At 41.4% G+C, this 18,376-nt stretch overlaps 2 protein-coding genes across 2 annotated transcripts; both read right to left on the bottom strand.

Annotated features, from left to right (window-relative positions):
• Positions 1-2,006: 2,006 nt before the first annotated feature.
• LOC119771670 (tripartite motif-containing protein 16-like) lies at positions 2,007-4,586 on the bottom strand. The gene has a single exon (XM_038267783.1). The coding sequence runs from the start codon at positions 4,540-4,542 to the stop codon at positions 2,872-2,874; it is 1,671 nt and encodes a 556-aa protein (XP_038123711.1). The 5' UTR covers positions 4,543-4,586; the 3' UTR covers positions 2,007-2,871.
• A 10,330-nt stretch (positions 4,587-14,916) lies between these two features.
• Positions 14,917-16,632, bottom strand: LOC119771669 (tripartite motif-containing protein 16-like). The gene has a single exon (XM_038267782.1). It carries the CDS (start codon positions 16,630-16,632, stop codon positions 14,932-14,934), a length of 1,701 nt encoding a protein of 566 aa, XP_038123710.1. The 3' UTR covers positions 14,917-14,931.
• Positions 16,633-18,376: the final 1,744 nt, after the last annotated feature.

Raw genomic sequence — 18,376 nt, 5'->3', positions numbered from 1 at the left:
CCCTCTGAGTTTTTTGTCTCTCTGAGTCTAAGGATTTAACCTTTGTCTCTTCCTGATCCACTGGATAAGCCTGGTCCTTCTACCGCTTGGAAGGAAATATTTGTCTCTCTGAGCAAGGGGAAACCTTCACCTGATCAGTCCAAGTCCTCCTCAAGAAAATCTGAGACAGTCCTCTCCGCTGCTCCTCCGGACCCACCTAAAGTCTGCCTGTCCGCCCTCCAACTAAGTAACCTCCATAACTGGACATCCTCCCCACAAACTGGACCCAAGGATCAACCAAAGACCATTTTTAGTGAGTCAAATTAAGCTATTCATCTTCTTGGCTGGTTTTCCTATGGACCATGAACTCGCCATTTCTGATCTCCCTCTAGAGTTTCCGGTTCCTGTTCACCAGACCGCTGGATACATCCCAGCTGAGAATCTCCTGTATTATCTCTCTCTGAGTTTTGTCACATTCAATAAATTGTTAACTTTTCCTGTGCCTCTGAGTAGTTTTCTGTTTGTGGGCAAGACATTTGAAACCCTACATGACACTTTCAATGTGCTGTTTTGTAGGCCTCCAAATTTGGGACCAATGCCAAGGCCTCCATCCATTTTGGATGTTTTACTTTTTTATCTATTTTTTATTTTGATTTATTTATTTTTTTTCATTTTGGATATTGAGAACAATGTCCATAATATTCAACATGGCAAAAACATTTGCCAATCTAACATTCTCAAGTTATTTCAATATCAAACAATCAGAATTGGAAGACTATCATTCATTGGAAAACAGACTTGCACTTTAGAATTGGTAAATCAGGATGTTGACCTTTAAAGGAAATTAATTCAAACCACGCACAAGCGATATTTTTACAATTATTAAAGCTATTTTCTTTATATTTTATTTTTCCATTTGTTTTCAAAGCCTTTGGCAATTCTGTATCGCAGTCATGTGAGCAAAGGACGTTTGTAATGATCTTACTTTCTGGACCTTTTGTTTCTGAGAAGTTTTTTTAGTTTTTGGTTTTCAAGTATGCTTTGTTTTGTTCTGTGATCTTTAGATTTGTATTTTTTGTATTTTCTGTATACCTTAATAATAATAATACATTTTATTTGAAAGCGCCTTATCACAACACCCAAGGACACTGTACAGGCAGATAAAAACATTAAAAACAGGAAGCTAAAAAGTACAAGCATAAAGATGCCACAGAAAACAAAACAGCAGGAAGTACCTTGATTGATTTAAAGACTTTATTGATCTCACCCTGGAGAAATTTGCTTGTGACAAAGGCTCAATAGTCAAAAAGAAGGTGCCAAAAGTACAATGAATATATACAGTGCATCCATATATATACGCACATATATCTATATTATATATATATACAGCTGGAGTCTCTTATTTAACAGGATTATTGCACAAGGTATTAATTTAAATAGGTATTTATATATAGTTATTGTACAGGGTATTAATAATTGATTGCACATTAGTCATTGCCAAAGTTATTGCAGTTTTCTGCCACATTGTAAAGTCTAATGGCAGCAGGGATGAATGACCTGCGGTAGTGCTCCTTTTTACTAACAGGGTTAAAAGTATTTCACTAAAGGAGCTGCTCTGCTCCTCTACAGTCTGGTGCCTAGGGTGGAAGGTGTTGTCCACGAAGGATGTAAGCTTGGACAGCACCCTCCTCTCAGACACTTCCTCCACCGAGTCCAAAGTGCAGCCTAAGACAGAAGTGGCCTTTCTCACCAGTTTGTTCGCTGTCTTTCTGTGCTGCCAGGGGCCCAGCAGACAACAGCGTAGAGGAGGGCTGGTGCCACCACAGAGTCGAAGGTTTTAAGCAGGAGCCTGCTTACTCCAAAGGACCTCAGCCTCCTCAGAAAGTTGAAGCTGCTCTGGCCCTTCTTATACATGGCTTTGGTGTTATGAGTCCAGTCCAGTTTATTATTGACGTGAACGGCCAGGTACAGGTATTTGAAATTTCCATAGTTTCTATGTCCTACCCCTCGATGTTCACAGGGGAGTGAGGTGGAGGTCTTCTCGATCACAATCTCTTTAGTCTTACTGGGGTTAAGACATCGGTGGTTCTTCTCACACCAGTCCACAAAGTTCATGATGACCGACTGTACTCCAGGTCATATCCTTTACTTTCCCCTTTCCTTTGCCTTTAGCTCCTTCTAATTACTGCTGTCTACACCTGCTCCATATCAGCTAATTAGTCCTCCCATTGTTTCTGTTTCCCATATATACACCTCCTTTTCAGTTAATCATTGCTGGATCCCCATCTTTTCTTAGGTTTATTTCTCCCTGGTGTCTCCTAGTTCTTTGGTTCCTGAGTTTCTTGTTGATCATTTGTTGACTATAGATTCTGTATTTTACTTCTTCGTTAAATTATATAACACCCTTGTGTACAGCTCTTGTGTACACCCTTGTGTACAGCTCTCCAAGTAACACCAGAACAAATTATCAGAAACACTAACAATAGTTAAAATTGGCATAGTTGCAAGGGTATCCATGTTTTAATGTTTTTTGTAATGATCTTTGGAAAAAATTTTCAACATAATGTATTTTGTATCTGCTGCCTGCCTTCAGCAAATATTGCTGGCGGCTCTCCCTATTATCCACTAAACATACCCTAGGGAATGTTCCTGCCCCCTTTTATAAACCCTGGGGCAATAGAGATACTCCAGAGCAATGATTATAAATAGAAAGAGACAACACCCAAAGAAAATGTAATATCACCAAAACAGCAAAGTAAGTAGAGTAGCTATGAAGACAGTTGATATATGAGCAATCAGGAAGTTATGCAAAGATAAAATCCCAGACATGGTGGAGTCCAAAACTGGAACTAAATATGCATTATAACCTACTGGACCTCAGCTCAATTTACACTAATTTAGTTCAACAACTTCAGCAAAGGATCCAACATAAACTCCAATCCCAGCATATAGAGGCTGAGTGAATTTGGTCTGGAAACGGTGCAGGAGAGTCAGTGTTTCAGAGACGCTGTAGAAAGACAGAATACCTGCACTGTGATCCAGATACACTCCTATTCTGGAGGAAACTGGACCTGATACTGGAGTTTTAACGTTGTTGTGCCAGACTGTGTAACTGTTTGTGTCACAATCTAATGACCAGGATTTGTCATTGGCCCCAAATTCACATTCATCCAATCTTCCTTCTCTGCTGATATTCTTATATAAGACTGCCACATCAATTCCTCCTCCTCCCCACTTTACCTCCCAGTAACAGCGCCCAGTCAGACTCTCTCTACTCAGGACCTGATTGTGATCATTAAACCTGTGTGGATGATAAGGATAAGACTGTTTCAGTTTCACTGATGTTACCTTTCTGTTCCCCTCGGATATTAATAGATATTTGTATGCAGTGTTTGGATCTAGAGTGATTTCTTGTGAATATAATAGGAAACCAGCTCTATTATTGCGTTCTGGTCCTGACTTCAGAACATCCACCTTACTGACAGTAAGTGAGATGTTTGTCCCTGTGTCTCTCAGGATGTCCTCTAGTTTCTCTCTGAGCTCTGACACAGCTGCTGTCACATCCTCAAAGTATCTCAGAGGACGGATATTGATGCTGGATGAGTGTGTAGACTCACTGAGTGCTGACAATGAGGGGTAGTTCTTGAGAAACTGGGTGTGATCCTCTGTTTTTAGGAGCTGCTGCAGCTCAGCTTCCTTTCTCTTCAGCTCAGTGATCTCCTGCTCTAGCTTCTCCTGAAGCTTTTTAACTCGACTCACTTCAGTTCCCTGCTGGGATCTGATCTGCTGCTTCACATCAGAGCTTCTTTTCTGGATCTTGCAGATCAGATCAGTGAAGATCTTCTCACTGTCCTCCACTGCTTTATCAGCAGAGCCATTGATGGCCTCCACCTCCTGTTGAAGCAGCTTCACATCTTTCTCCTGCTCCTGGATTCTCTGCTGGATTTGTTGTCGTCTCTCCTGGAGCTCCTTCTGCTTCTCAGTCCTTTCTGCTGCAGCTGGGACTGTTTCATGGCCTTTATGTTCATCCATTAAGCAGAGATAACAGATACACTGCTGATCAGTACGACAGAATATCTTCATCACCTCATCATGATGGGAGCAGATGTTCTCCTGGAGCTTCATTGTGGGGTCCACCAGCTTGTGCTTCTTCAGTCCAGGGACATCATAGTGAGGCTGTAGGTGATTCTCACAGTAGGAAGCAGGGCAGGATAAACAGGACTTAACAGCTTTCATCTTCCTCCCAGTGCACACATCACAGGCAACATCTTTAGGTCCAGCATAGCAGTGATCAGCTGCAGCAGCAAGAATTCCTGTTTTTTTCAGATCCTCTACCAAAGCAGCCAACATGATGTTTTTCTCCAGTCCAGGCCTCGGAATGAATTCTTTCCTGCACTGAGGACAGCTGTGTATTCTCCTCAGATCCTCTACATCCCAGTGGTCTTTGATACAGTCCATACAGTAGCTGTGTCCACATGGAATAGTCACTGGATCATTCAGCAGATCCAAGCAAATGGAGCAAGATAAGCTCTCTTGGTCTAACTGAACCCCTCTCTTCTCCATTTTAGCTTGCAGTAACTAAGACTGTTTTTGTTTCTCTCCTGTACAACAGAAACTGGTTTGAGTTCAGGTATGTCAGGTTCATGTAGGGAGTGTCAGTGGTTCCACCCATTGTCATGCTTTAAAATCAGAGGGGATTGAAACAAGGAAGCATTTTGTATCTTAAATCTGTTTTGAATTTAAAAAGACAGGATCTACATATATTATTCCCACTTAGATTCAGCCTAAAGAACATAAACTGCAAAGCTGTACTTCAAGCTATAATAAAGGCAACTTGTTTCTATCTTAGTGTATTTATTAACCACAGAGAGATCTGCATAATTCCCATGTGCAAATTCTGCAGATGGAGACAATAGATTATGGATCAGGCTTAGTTTTTGGTTTCATTTTGTTATTGTCTCTCACATAAAAACGCCCAGTTAAAGTGCAAAAGCAGGTTTGGGACTTCAAAATGATTTAACAGAATGTACGGATTTTCTTTATGCATTTGTGACAGTGTGGGGTCCTGTCACTTGCCTCCATTTGATCATGCACCTTGGCTACTTGGTCAGCGCGCAACACACACTAGTCTTGCAGGAACCATTGTATTCACTCTTTCTTTACCCTGTAAATCTGATGCAAAAGCATCCATTACAAATGTTGGTCCTCAGACTTAAAACCAGAAGATATGTAGAGACAGAACACTGCTCCCCATGGGTTATTTATAGATGTAAAACTCTATAGGGTTCTATAGGATGGGTTGCGTCACAAACATTTACATTTGAACCTTGACCTGCACAGACACTGCTATTCAAATCAACTTTCACAGTTGCAGTCGACCCACACTGGAATATTTGACCAGCTTTTAGTCCATATCTGAAAAAGCAAACTCCTCCCTCGTAAACTGGGCTGCAAAATTGATTTTTTTGTCTAAGTAGAGGGCTTAAGCAGAAAATCTAGCCACATGGGTGCATATGATTCGATTGTAATACATGTTGCAATGGCAAATGTTAATCTTTTAAATGTATTTAAGGCTTTTTGGCCTCAAACTCTTCTGCAATGTTGATCTGTATCAGTTCATGTTCATGTATTGTTCAAACTTCTATGAAATGATTTTTTCAAAGAAGCTTCAGGAAAATCATGTCATGATCGCTTTTACGAATCTGACCCACATGCAGAGATACCACTCAGAGAACACAGGAAAAGTTTAACAGGTTTATTGTGCAAATGTACAGAGGTAGGATCTGGAACTCATCCGGAACTGGAAGTGAGAGGGGAAGTTCAGAGGTCAGTTCAGGGACCGTAGGAATCTTGGATGTTGTTAGATAATGCTGGTGTGGAACTCACGTTAGAGTGGGCCTTGTCAGTCCTTGAATCCAGTCTGTGTGGGAGAATTCAGTGAATTGCGAACAAGTTGGAGGGCGGACAGAGAGAAAAGTGTTGGACCCATGGGAGTAATGGAGCGGACTGTCACTCGGATTTCCGATGGGAACTTGAACGGAACATGTGGAGGTTTTCCCCTGCTCAGTGTGAACTCGGCTTTTCCTTCCAGGGGTGATAAGGTCCAGGTATTCAGTTAAACAGGAAGTGTTCCTGTCGAAGAAGCAAAGACAAAAATACATAAGTCTCAGAGAAACAACGCTAGGTTAGACTCAGCTAATCTCAGCTTGGCTAGAGTACCCAAAACTGGCGAACACTCTGGCGTCGAGATAGTGACAGCCCACTGCTTAAATACTCCTCCAGATAATGGTCCAATGAGCCGCAGGTGTGCAGGGAGGCCCAACGAAGACAGGGCACCTCCTGGTGGTGGAGAGAAGGAAACACACAAACAGACCACACAAACTGGATTCCTAACAACTCATAGGTCAAAAAAAGCTAATTGATTTTAGCTTTCAACTTTAATGAGATTGTGATGGACCGAGTTAAAAAAAACAGGAGGAGTCGCAGGATATTAATTAGAAAAATAGGTTTTTTTTTTATTTTAACCCAAAAATACATGACAAAAGATAAACTGAGCTCATAAAAGAGGTCAAAGAAACAAAACTGAACTCAGGCAAAAATGTAAACAAACTGGCTGTACAAAAAAACATAACTGACCTACAAAGAAATGACAGATAGGGGTATATATACTGGCTGATCAGACCAATTTAGACACAATAGGGGTAACTAAACAGAATACAATTACAAACAAAACAAATAACAGTACAGCTAAGTTTGTCTAAACTAAAGACTCACAAAATGAAAATCAAAACCATTAAAGTCCAAATACCAATATTCACCTAAATGCAAAAACTCATCTAAAGAAAGAAACTACACATTCCCCCGCCAGCAAGGACCAGTGGTGCAGTCCAATCAGCATCCAAATTTGCTGAGCCCTGGCCCCCCATCTTTTGTCAACTTCAGAGTGTGGCCATGGATTTGGTCATCACACACTCCCCCACTTCCTGATCTTCCCTCTGGCTCCGAGAAAGGTAATCAGCAGTGGTGTTGTCCTTGCCGGGGATGTAGTGAACCTTAAACCGAAATGGCTGCATAGCAAGGTACCATCTGGTGATTCTCCCATTAGTGTCCTTCATTCTTTCTAGCCACTGGAGGGCTCTGATCAGTCTGAAGTGTGAATTCTCTTCCTAGCAAATAATATTTGAATGAGTCAAGGGCCCATTTAATAGCCAAGGCTTCCTTCTCCACGGTTGCATAGCGCCCCTCTCTTGGCTGCAGCTTGCGGCTGATGTAGGCAACTGGATGTTGGTCCTCTGGTGGTCCCTGCAGAAGCACTGCCCCAAGGCCTCTTTCAGAAGCATCAGTCTGCAACACAAAGTCTTTTGCAAAATCCGGTGAGTGCAAAACTGGATTCTTACTCAGAGATTGGCTAATGTCCTTAAATGCTGCAATAGCCTCTGCTGTCCACTGAATTTTAGTGGGACTTCTGGAGCCCGTCATGTCTATTAGGAATGCTGCTCTAGCTGAAAAATTAGGAATGAATCTGTGGTAGAATGCAGTCATGCCAAGAAAAGACCACAGCTGTTTCCTGGTTTGTGGGAGCGGACAGGATGCTATCGCATTGATTTTATCAACTTGAGGTTTCAGAGTACCACCTCCAATGGTGTACCCCAGGTACTGTATTTCTGTCCTGGCAAGAGCACACTTTGCTGGATTGATGGTAAGGCCTGCTAAACGCAGCCGATCCAGGACCTCCTTTAGATGGTGAACATGCTCTTCCCACTGAAAACCACAACATCATCAAGGTATGCACAGGTGAATGCTGAGAGCCCACAGAGTACCTGATCCATTAGTTTTTGATATGTTGCTGGGGCCCCATGGAGACCGAATGGCAGGACTGTAAACTCGAACAATCCCCAGGGGGTGCGAAACGCTGTCAGCTCCTGGGACTGTTTAGTGAGAGGCACCTGCCAGTACCCCTTAGACAGATCAATAGTTGTTAAGTATCTTGCTTCCCCAGGTGCTCAATGAGGTCATCAATACGTGGCATTGGGTAAGAGTCAAATTTTGATATGGAGTTGAGGTACCTGAAGTCGATGCAAAATCTTATTTTGCCATCCTTTTTCGGAACCAACACAACAGGGTTGCACCACTCACTTGTTGAAGGTTGGATGATTCCTAGAGACAGCATGAGGTCCATCTCCTCCTTCAGCTCCACCCGGAAGCGTTCGGGTATCCTGTAACTCATACGCTTTATGGCAGCATCTGATTTTAGAACAATGCTGTGCTCCACCAGAGTGGTGCGACCTGGACACTCTTGAAATATGTCAGAAGTAATAAGAGGTGTTACCTGAGACTGTTGCTCGCTGGTGAGATGGCTTAGGTCCAGCACAGATGATGTTACTGAGGGCAAATAGTCATTAACTTCTTCCTCCTCCTCCACTCTGTGAATAAGCAACACCTCAGTTTCATTCTCCTTCCGTGGAACCCACTCCTTGAGAAGGTTAACATGGAGCACTCGACTCCCTCGCTGGAGACCTGGTGTAGAGACTTGATAGGTAGTAGGTCCAGTTTTCCTCAGTACTTCAAAGGGTCCCTGCCATTTTGCTAGCAACTTGCTGTCAGAAGTTGGCAACATTACCAAAACCTTCTGGCCAGGAGCAAAACTTCTGTGGCGAGCTTTCTTGTCAAACCAAACCTTTTGGTGTTTCTGAGCAGCTGCCATATGACTCTGAGCCAACTCACTCATTTGCTGCAGTTTATCCCTCATATGGAGAACAAATGAAATAATGTTGACTGGATCCTCTTTACTCTGATCTCCCTCCCATGCATCTCTCAGCAGGGTCAGAGGGCCCCTCACATCACGGCCATAGAGGAGCTCAAATGGGGAGAAACCAGTGGAAGCCTGAGGAACCTCCCTGTAGGCAAAAAGGAGGTATGGCAACCACTGGTCCCAATCAGAGCCTGTATCATTCACAAACTTACGTAGCATTTGTTTGAGAGTTTGGTTAAAACGCTCCGTCAGGCCATCCGTCTGTGGGTGGTATGGTGTTGTCCTCATGCTCCTGATGCCCAACAGCTTATAGATCTGTTTCAAGAGTGTGGACATAAAGTTAGTGCCCTGATCAGTTAAAATCTCCTGTGGAAATCCAACCCTTGAGAAAAATTGAACCAGTGAGGAAGCCACATGTTTTGCTTTAACAGTCTTTAGTGGAAAAACTTCAGGATATCTTGTTGCATAGTCTGTGATGACAAGCATGAAGCGATTTCCAGATTTACTTTTTTCCACCGGGCCCACTACATCCATCACAAGGCGTAGAAAAGGTGTACCAATAATGGGAAGGGGTTGAAGTGGTGCTTTGCTAGGGACTCTCATTGAGGTTTTCTGACACTCAGGGCAGCTTCTGCAAAATAAAGCAACATCTGATCTTAAACCAGGCCAGAAAAAATATCGCTTGATGCGAGCAGTGGTCTTATACTTCCCAAGGTGGCCAGCCCAGGGAATAGAATGTCCCAAAGTCAGCACTGTTTCACGAGCCTCCTTAGGGACAACTAACTGCTTAAACTGGCCATGTTGATGATATAAAATGCCATCTTGCAGTATATACTGCTCTTTATTTGTGTCAGATCGTACAGAGGCCTCCCTCCTAGCCTTCAGCAACAGGGCAAACAAAGTTGGATCATTCTGCTGCATTTGTCTGATGTTTGTGGGTAATGAAAAACCCAGTGGCATATCTGGAGCCACTTCAACTGAAGTCTCACCCAGTGAATGTTGAAATTTCTCACGCCTTCTTTGACTGCGTGGCTTCCGAGACTTCCCAGGTTCTGTCTGCAACTCAGCCTCGAAAAAAGGTAAAGCACTAAGTGTTGCAAAATGCTCATCTTGATTTTTAGCTTGGGCTCTGGTTACAGCCACGTTACAGCTCTGCACATCCCTCAACAAGTCATAGATGACAGGCAGATCCTCCCCCAAAACTGCAGGATAGGGTAGGTTATCAGCTACCCCAACCTTCAACAGATAGGGAGCTCCCTGCACCTCAACAAACATATCAGCAGTGGGATATGATTTCTCATCACCATGTACACAGCGAACTGATATCGTTTCAGAAGGGCATATACAATTAGTTGGTGCATGGTTCTTGTGCACTAGAGTCTGTGTGCTGCCAGTATCTATTAAAGCATTTATTTCATGCCCAGCAATCTTCACTGTAATGATTTTACTTGACTGCTTTATTTCAAGTTTAACATCCACATTCTGATGAGGCACAAAACACACTTGAGTTAGCTTACTTTGATTCTTAGGACACATGGGTTTGGTGTGACCTTCTTGTCCACAGAGGTAACACACTGGAGGCCTTTTTCCTGCCTTAGAAGGCTGGTTTTCTCTTAAAAAAGGCTTACCCCCACCCGTTGCTAGCTTTTGATGAGGCTGATAAGGTTGTAACCGACGTGAATCTTTGGCAGCTCTCCATGCACTGTTGCTCCATGGCTGACTCCTACTTCTGGCGGCCACAAACACGTCAGCGAGAGTAGCAGCTTCTGCAGCAGACTTCGGATTGTGCTCCTTGATCCAAACCTGAAGCTCAGGACACAACATTCTCAAAAATTGTTCCAGAATAATCAGTTCACCAACTTGTTTCACAGTTTTATCTTTAGGCTGAACCCACTTCTCATAAAGTTCTTTCAGCCTTGAATATAATTCTTTTGGACTCTCATCAAGAACATCAAGGCAGCGAAATCTCTGTCGGTAAGTTTCTGGATTTATATCATATTTTTGTAAAATGGCAGCTTTTACCTTTCCATATTCCAGGGAATCATCCACATCCATGTTAACATAGGCACAGCGAGCCTTACCCGTCAGAAGAGGAATGAGATGGAAAACCCAGTCCGATTGTGGCCAACGATAAGCAGCTGCAATTCTCTCAAACGTGGTCAGAAAGTGCTCAACAACATCTTCAGCAGTCAATTTTTCCAATTTAGGATGATGAAGGTGCACAGACTGACCTGTTGAGCTGAAAGCTGAATCCTCAGGTTGAGATGTTGCTTGAATCTGATCAATTTGAGTTGTAACAGGTGGTGGATCAGTTGATGTGGGCTCAGGGGGCGGGGTTGTCCTGGCCTGTATTTCCATCTGCAAAAGCCGAAACTGGTGTTGCAAGCTCCTAAAGCGCTGTTCTTGTTGTGCAGAAACTTCTCTCTGCTTTTTCTCCCGAACTTCCTGTTATCCCATGAACGCCCGAAGAATCCCAGCAATATCATGCAGAGTTGGCTCTCTGGGCTCCTCCTCATCAGTGGCTTCAGCTGCTGCTTCTGAAGCTCCTCCTTCCATTTCCTCCCTCTCTGATTGCTGGGAAGCCTCTTTGGTCTCAACCTTGTTTCCTTTTCTTGGGCGCAGACCGTTCTGCATGGCTCAAAAAAAAATTGTTGGTGGGGGAAAAATTGCTCACACAAAAAAAAAAAAAAAAAAACAGAGAAAAGAAAAGGAAATCCTGGCTCCTCAACTCAAAATCCTCACTTCTGACACCACATGTGATGGACCGAGTTAAAAAAAACAGGAGGAGTCGCAGGATATTAATTAGAAAAATTGTTTTTTTTTTATTTTAACCCAAAAATACATGACAAAAGATAAACTGAGCTCATAAAAGAGGTCAAAGAAACAAAACTGAACTCAGGCAAAAATGTAAACAAACTGGCTGTACAAAAAACATAACTGACCTACAAAGAAATGACAGATAGGGGTATATATACTGGCTGATCAGACCAATTTAGACACAATAGGGGTAACTAAACAGAATACAATTACAAACAAAACAAATAACAGTACAGCTAAGTTTGTCTAAACTAAAGACTCACAAAATGAAAATCAAAACCATTAAAGTCCAAATACCAATATTCCACTAAATGCAAAAACTCATCTAAAGAAAGAAACTACACATTCCCCCGCCAGCAAGGACCAGTGGTGCAGTCCAATCAGCATCCAAATTTGCTGAGCCCTGGCCCCCCATCTTTTGTCAACTTCAGAGTGTGGCCATGGATTTGGCCATCACAGAGATAATATTAATTTATTTCTCTTAGCCACATTTTAAAACAGGAAAAGAAGAAATAGTGAGAGAGATAGAGTTTAGAACATTTTTAACAGCTTAAAAATAGTAGCTACTAGCTAATAAATTACCTCTCTCTACAGTTAGGTACTAGAATGAAAAACATTAAAACAGTCAGAGCTGTGAGAAAACAACCAAGGCAGGATTATGATTAATTTAATCTTTCTAACACATACAGCATGAAGGAAGTTAAGTAAGGAAATAAATATCACTGTTTAAGCACTGCATCAGAAAGGAACATCTTATTAAGACAAAAGTCAAAGCTTCTGTCTGTGAGCCCCAGGGCAGCCGTGGCTACAATGTAGCTTGCCACCATCAGTGTGTGAGTGTGTGTGTGAATGGGTGAATGAATGTAGTGTAAAGCGCTTTGGTCAAGTCTCCTAACTTGAATAAAGGCGCTATATAAGTACATGCCATTTACCATTTACAAACATCATTATAGGGTTCTATTTTCCTCCATATTGATCCAGTTTGTGTCAAACTTCATATTTTAGACAGATGGTTTCACATTCGACACTAGATGGTTATGTTATACAGTTCATGGCTAAATTATTGACTTTAAGATGCAACTTTCCTTCTTGGTAAAGCAAGGCTGGTTCATACAAATCTGACTTTGCATGTGTTGGTTTTACTTGGTCCGGGGATGCAGCAAAAATGTGGATTAACTGGAATGACAGTTGAATGGCAGGAAGAGGATATGTATCTCAAAAGGTGCATTTAACCCTTTTAGCCTCAAACTCTTCTGCAGAAAGGTCAGTGATGTAACAGGAACAGAGTTTAATAAAGGAAGTGGCTTCCATTCAAATTCCTGTTGCCAACAGCCTATGTAATGGCTTTCTTCTCCTGTGATTCCAACCGAGGTGAATGTAGTGCTTCCCGAAATCGTCTGCTGCTGCAGCAGAAGAGAGCTAATCCAGCTCTGGCAACCTAAATATAACTGCCAAAGGAATAATTGTGGGGCCCAATTACTGTTTGCCAAGGAGCCGTTAGAAGCCGCTGACCTATACCATACTGGTCCCACCGCCAGCTAACCGCCGTATATAAAAGTAGATGCCCCGAGCTACTGTGAGTTGTAAAATTAAGCCTGCAAAGGGGCCTCTTGTTATTGATAGGATTAATCCAAATCTCTTTGAGAGCTGCTTTTGGACGAACGGACTGGACAAAAGACGGGGCCTGCAAAGAAACAAACCAAGGGCCAGAAAGTCCCTTCCATTCCACCGAGCCAAAACCAAAACATCCATCCTTCCCTCTTTCCATCTGAGTCGGAATAAGTGCTTTGTTTGGGTGAACTAGGTAGAATAGATCGTTTTGTTTTTGTTTAATTTCAACTGCTGATGGTTTTAAGAGTTTTAACTGAATGCTAATGCTCCCTGAACCAGCTGAATAACAAACGTCAGTCTGAAAAACCTACTACAGTGGACTGGCTAGCATTGTTAGCTCCCAGCTACCTCATACCGGACATTTACTCAAGGTTGAATCTATTACCACAAAGAAACTACAACTAATCACATTGAACTGCCACGTGAGATCACTAATGCCTAAATAAAATTTGTAAACTTTAATTTACAAATTTGTAAATTACAAACAATTTTTGCCCGGACTTTTTCACATTTTTGGAATTTCATGCAAATCTCTAAAACAGTGGTGTCAGAATTCAGTCCTGCAGGGCTGCTGTCTTTATTTTTTCTCCCTTGAGGTGCCTGCTACCTCCTTAGCATTTCAAAGTTCTGCATATGTCTGCTAATGATCTACCATTTGACCCAGGTGTGTTGAAGGAGATAAATAAAACATATTATAGTGGATTGAAAGTTAGAAGTACCCCCACCCCCCACACACAAAAATTATTTAAGCACAGTAAAGATACGAAAAGGTAAGAAAAAAGAACTTAAGTACAGCAATCAAGTGAATGTCCTATATTACTTTCCACCACTGCTCTAAAATAACCTCTTAAATTAGCTATATCGGTATAGTGGTAGAGGAGATATTTATTTATTATGATTTAAAGAGTTGTGTTTGTGATTAGGCCTTATCAGACTGACATATTTAGATCTAAACTTTTCATAATAAACTTTAGAAATTTTTGGACAATCATGGACTGGACACATTCGACAGGAATATTTTGAAACAGAGAGAAAGGAAATGGCTTTGAGAGAGACACCCAGTTGTTAAATCAATTAACCTTTATTTTAAAAAATAAAGTTTAACAAACATTCAAAAAGAAGCTATTATTACTATACAATCAAAAACATTAAAAAAAATGGGACGTTAACAGGAGATGTCGGTTAGGATTTAAGTAACCAGTTATGTTCATAGAAATAATAAGGAGAGACTAGAAACTAACAGACATTCAAACTACAGATTTTAAGATATTTGCTTAAAACTAAAACCAGAAAAAAGAGGAATAAGAACATAAGACTGAAACAAAAAATGGCTTATAATTATTGCTAAATCAAGGAAAGAAAACTAACATCATATTTAGATAAAGTCCTGAACTGATATTAAGAATCTCTACAGACTTAACAAAACATATCCAACCATAGATGGTTGGATATGTGTGGCAAAACAGTTTAACTAGATTTGATTAGCTTTCTCTAAAAGATCAAAAAAGTGTTAACGTTTTTGAGAATATATTTGTATTAATATATTTTATTGAAGCATAAAACAATAATTTCTGATAAAGGCTCTTGTTTTGTAATTTTCTTTTTAATTATTTAGACAATCAGTTTGATCCAGAATCAGATTTATTTTATAAATGGTGACTGATGTCCTGATTGATAATGGTAATTACAGTTTATATCAGTTTATTTGTACATGGATTGGAACAACAACAACATTTAGTCTTTTAACCAACTGGAGCTTAAATCAGTTCTGACTATTTCAGTTTAACGAACTCAGCAGAGGTTCCATAATAGACATAAACTCCAGCATATAGAGGCTTAGTGAATGTGGTCTGGACTCTATGGAGGAGAGTCATGGTTTCAGAGATGCTGTAGAAAGACAGAATACCTGCTCTGTGATCCAGATACACTCCTATTTTAGACGAAACTGGACCTGGTACTAGAGTTTCAACTTTGTTGTCATAAAATGTGTAACTGTCTGAATCACAAATTAAAGACCAATTTTTGTCATATGATTCAAACTCACATTCATCTAACTCTCCTGCTCTTCTCATATTTTTGTATGAAACTGTTACTCCGATTCCCCCTTCTCCTCTCCACTTTACCTCCCAGTAGCAGCGTCCAGTCAGACTCTCTCTGCTCAGGACCTGTTTATAATCAGTAAATCTGTCAGGATGATTGAAATTGAACTCTTCCTTTGCCTCTTCATCTTCTTCATCTACTTCTTCCTCCAGCCTTGTTACTTTTCTGTTTGTCTCAGATAATGCCAGATATTTGTGTGCTGTATTTGGATCCAAAGTGATTTCTCGAAAATATTTTAAAAATTCTGCTCTGGTCACTGGGTTTGGTTCTGGTTCTGACAGTAGAACGTCCAGTTCAGTGACTGCTTGTGAGATGTTTGTCCCTGTGTCTCTCAGGATGTCCTCTAGTTTCTCTCTGAGCTCTGACACAGCTGCTGTCACATCCTCAAAGTATCTCAGAGGACGGATATTGATGCTGGATGAGTGTGTAGACTCACTGAGTGCTGACAGTGAGGGGTAGTTCTGGAGAAACTGGTTGTGATCCTCAGTGTTTAAGAGCTTCTCCAGCTCAGCTTCTTTCCTCTTCAGCTCAGTGATCTCCTGCTCCAGCTTCTTCTGAAGCTCTTTGACTCGACTCACTTCAGTTTCCTGCTGGGATCTGATCTGCTGCTTCACATCAGAGCTTCTTTTCTGGATGTGATGGATCAGATCAGTGAAGATCTTCTCATTGTCCTCCACTGCTTTATCAGCAGAGCCATTGATGGCCTCCACCTCCTGTTGAAGCAGCTTCACATCTTTCTCCTGGTCCTGGATTCTCTGCTGGATTTGTTGTCGTCTCTCCTGGAGCTCCTTCTGCTTCTCAGTCCTTTCTGCTGCAGCTGGGACTGTTTCATGGCCTTTATGTTCATCCATGGTGCAGAGATAACAGATACACTGCTGATCAGTACGACAGAAGATCTTCATCACCTCATCATGACGAGAGCAGATGTTCTCCTGGAGCTTCATGGTGGGGTCCACCAGCTTGTGCTTCTTCAGTCCAGGGACATCATAGTGAGGCTGAAGGTGATCATTACAGTAGGAAGCAGGGCAGGATAAACAGGACTTGACAGCTATCCTTTTCCTTCCAGTGCAGACATCACAGGCCACATCTTCAGGTCCAGCATAGCAGTGATCAGCTGCAGCAGCCTGTAGTCCAGTCGTCTTCAGATCCTCCACTAACTCTGCTAACATTGTGTTTTTTTTTAAGACAGGTCTTCTAATAAATTGTTCCCTGCACTGAGGGCAGCTGTTGATCCTCCTCTGATCGTCTCCATCCCAGAAGACTTTAATACAGTTCATACAGTAGCTGTGTCCACAGGGAATAGTCACTGGAACCTTCAGTAGATCCAAACAGATGGAGCAGGTGATTTTCTCCAGCCGATCACTCTGAGCCATTTTCAGTCTCAGTTAGTCGCTACGCGGGTTTCTCTGTTTTACAGGTTTTATGAGATTGAACTTTAATCTGAACTTTTTTTTTTTCAGTCAGACCTTTATCTATTTCACTATTGTTCTGCCATGTGATATCTGAAAGGTTGGGTGGGGCTACCAATTATAGTTATATGACTTCAACAGCAGGAATAGTAGCAGTGTAAATTAGTAACTGAATGAATAAAGCAGCAGCCTTATTCCTTAGATTTGTGTTGAAGTGGATTTGATTTAAGATTTTCTTCTCACACTTTGACATCCGCTTGTCAGCTTTAAAAACTAAAGCATACTCAAATAAAAAAGGTCATGCTTGTCACTGAAATTACAAATATGACAGTTAGACCAGCAACTACATAAACGATATTTTAAATCTAAGTATACAGCAGCCAGGGTAATAACTTAACAATTAACATCAATGAAAGCAACCTTTGAACCCTCAGTACCGCTTCTGACCTAAAACAGCCATAACTCTCCTCCATTTACAAGTTTAGGATCCTTACTCTTCAGTTCAATATTAAGGACTTTTAAAGTGGAAGGACATTTACAAGCAAGCAAGATGTCAGGCCTTGTCAGAGTCTTGGTCTGTTTGTTCCTGTTTTTCTTGGTTTTCCATTTGTTGTCCTCTGCTGCCCTCTTGTGTCCTCCCTTTCTCTATTTTCCATTCTGCCTGCACCTGTTTTCAATTACCTCGTCAGCTCTCTCTTTGTCTCTGTCCCCTTTAAAAGCCCTCCCTCTTCAGTTCCTGTTTGCTGGATCCTCGTCTAACTTCCGTCTGTGTTCCTCGTCTCTCCCCTCCTTGGTTCAGGTGCGTTTGTTATTTTTCTGTTGGACTTTGATTCCTGCCCCTGGATCTGAGAACTTTAATAAACCGACTTTAATTCACCTCTGCCAACTGGTCTCTGCATTTGGGTCCTCCAAACAAACACCGCCTCATGACAGGCCTCAATAGACCCATAACTTCTTTTTTAAGAAACTCTTCTGCCCTTTACTCATTATCTGTATTAGTGGCACCTGTTTGAACCTGTTTTTTGTATAAAAGATAACTGCAGTGGTGGTTCTAGACCAAATGTACCAGGGGGCCAGGAGGGGGCCAACGTGTTTTCATGGGGCACAGAAAAGCATGAAATAAAAAATGGCAAGGGATCAAATAAATTACGATAGCTGCATGAGGTGAAATTTCTATTCAATTAGGTTTCATTAAAATTCTATGTGTTATTAGGTCAATACATCCATAATTAAGGAATTTTACATATTTTGACTTAATTTAAGTTAAAATTACTGTTTTCTATAAAATCTCAATTAGAAATCAAGAAAAACTGATAAATTCAGCTGTAAAATTCTTTTTATTTTTCTATAATTTGTTTTGAAAAAAAGATTTAGCGGATGAAACTGGGATCCTATCTCAATACCACTGAAACTATCACCTTTTTGTTTTTAAATAAACAGTAAAACTGAATTTGTAAAGAAGAAAAAAAAGAAATAGATCCAAAAGAACTATCAGTTACCATGTCTGTTCCAGCGCATATCATTAGAATAACTTGAGTATTATGTCCTCAGTACATAACAGGGGCAAGGACATGATCTACAGGGGCTCTGGCCCCCGTTGGCCCCTGACTAGAACTGCCCATGGATAACTGTCCACAGCCTTAAACTGTCCAAACTCAACCACAAAGGACACCAGGAAGACAGTTGTCGACCTTGACCAGGCTTAGAG

The sequence above is a fragment of the Cyprinodon tularosa genome, unplaced genomic scaffold (genome assembly GCF_016077235.1).
Source record: "Cyprinodon tularosa strain WSP-4 unplaced genomic scaffold, ASM1607723v1 ctg684, whole genome shotgun sequence".
NCBI lineage: Eukaryota > Metazoa > Chordata > Actinopteri > Cyprinodontiformes > Cyprinodontidae > Cyprinodon > Cyprinodon tularosa.
This window is presented reverse-complemented; position numbering and strand designations above follow the sequence as displayed.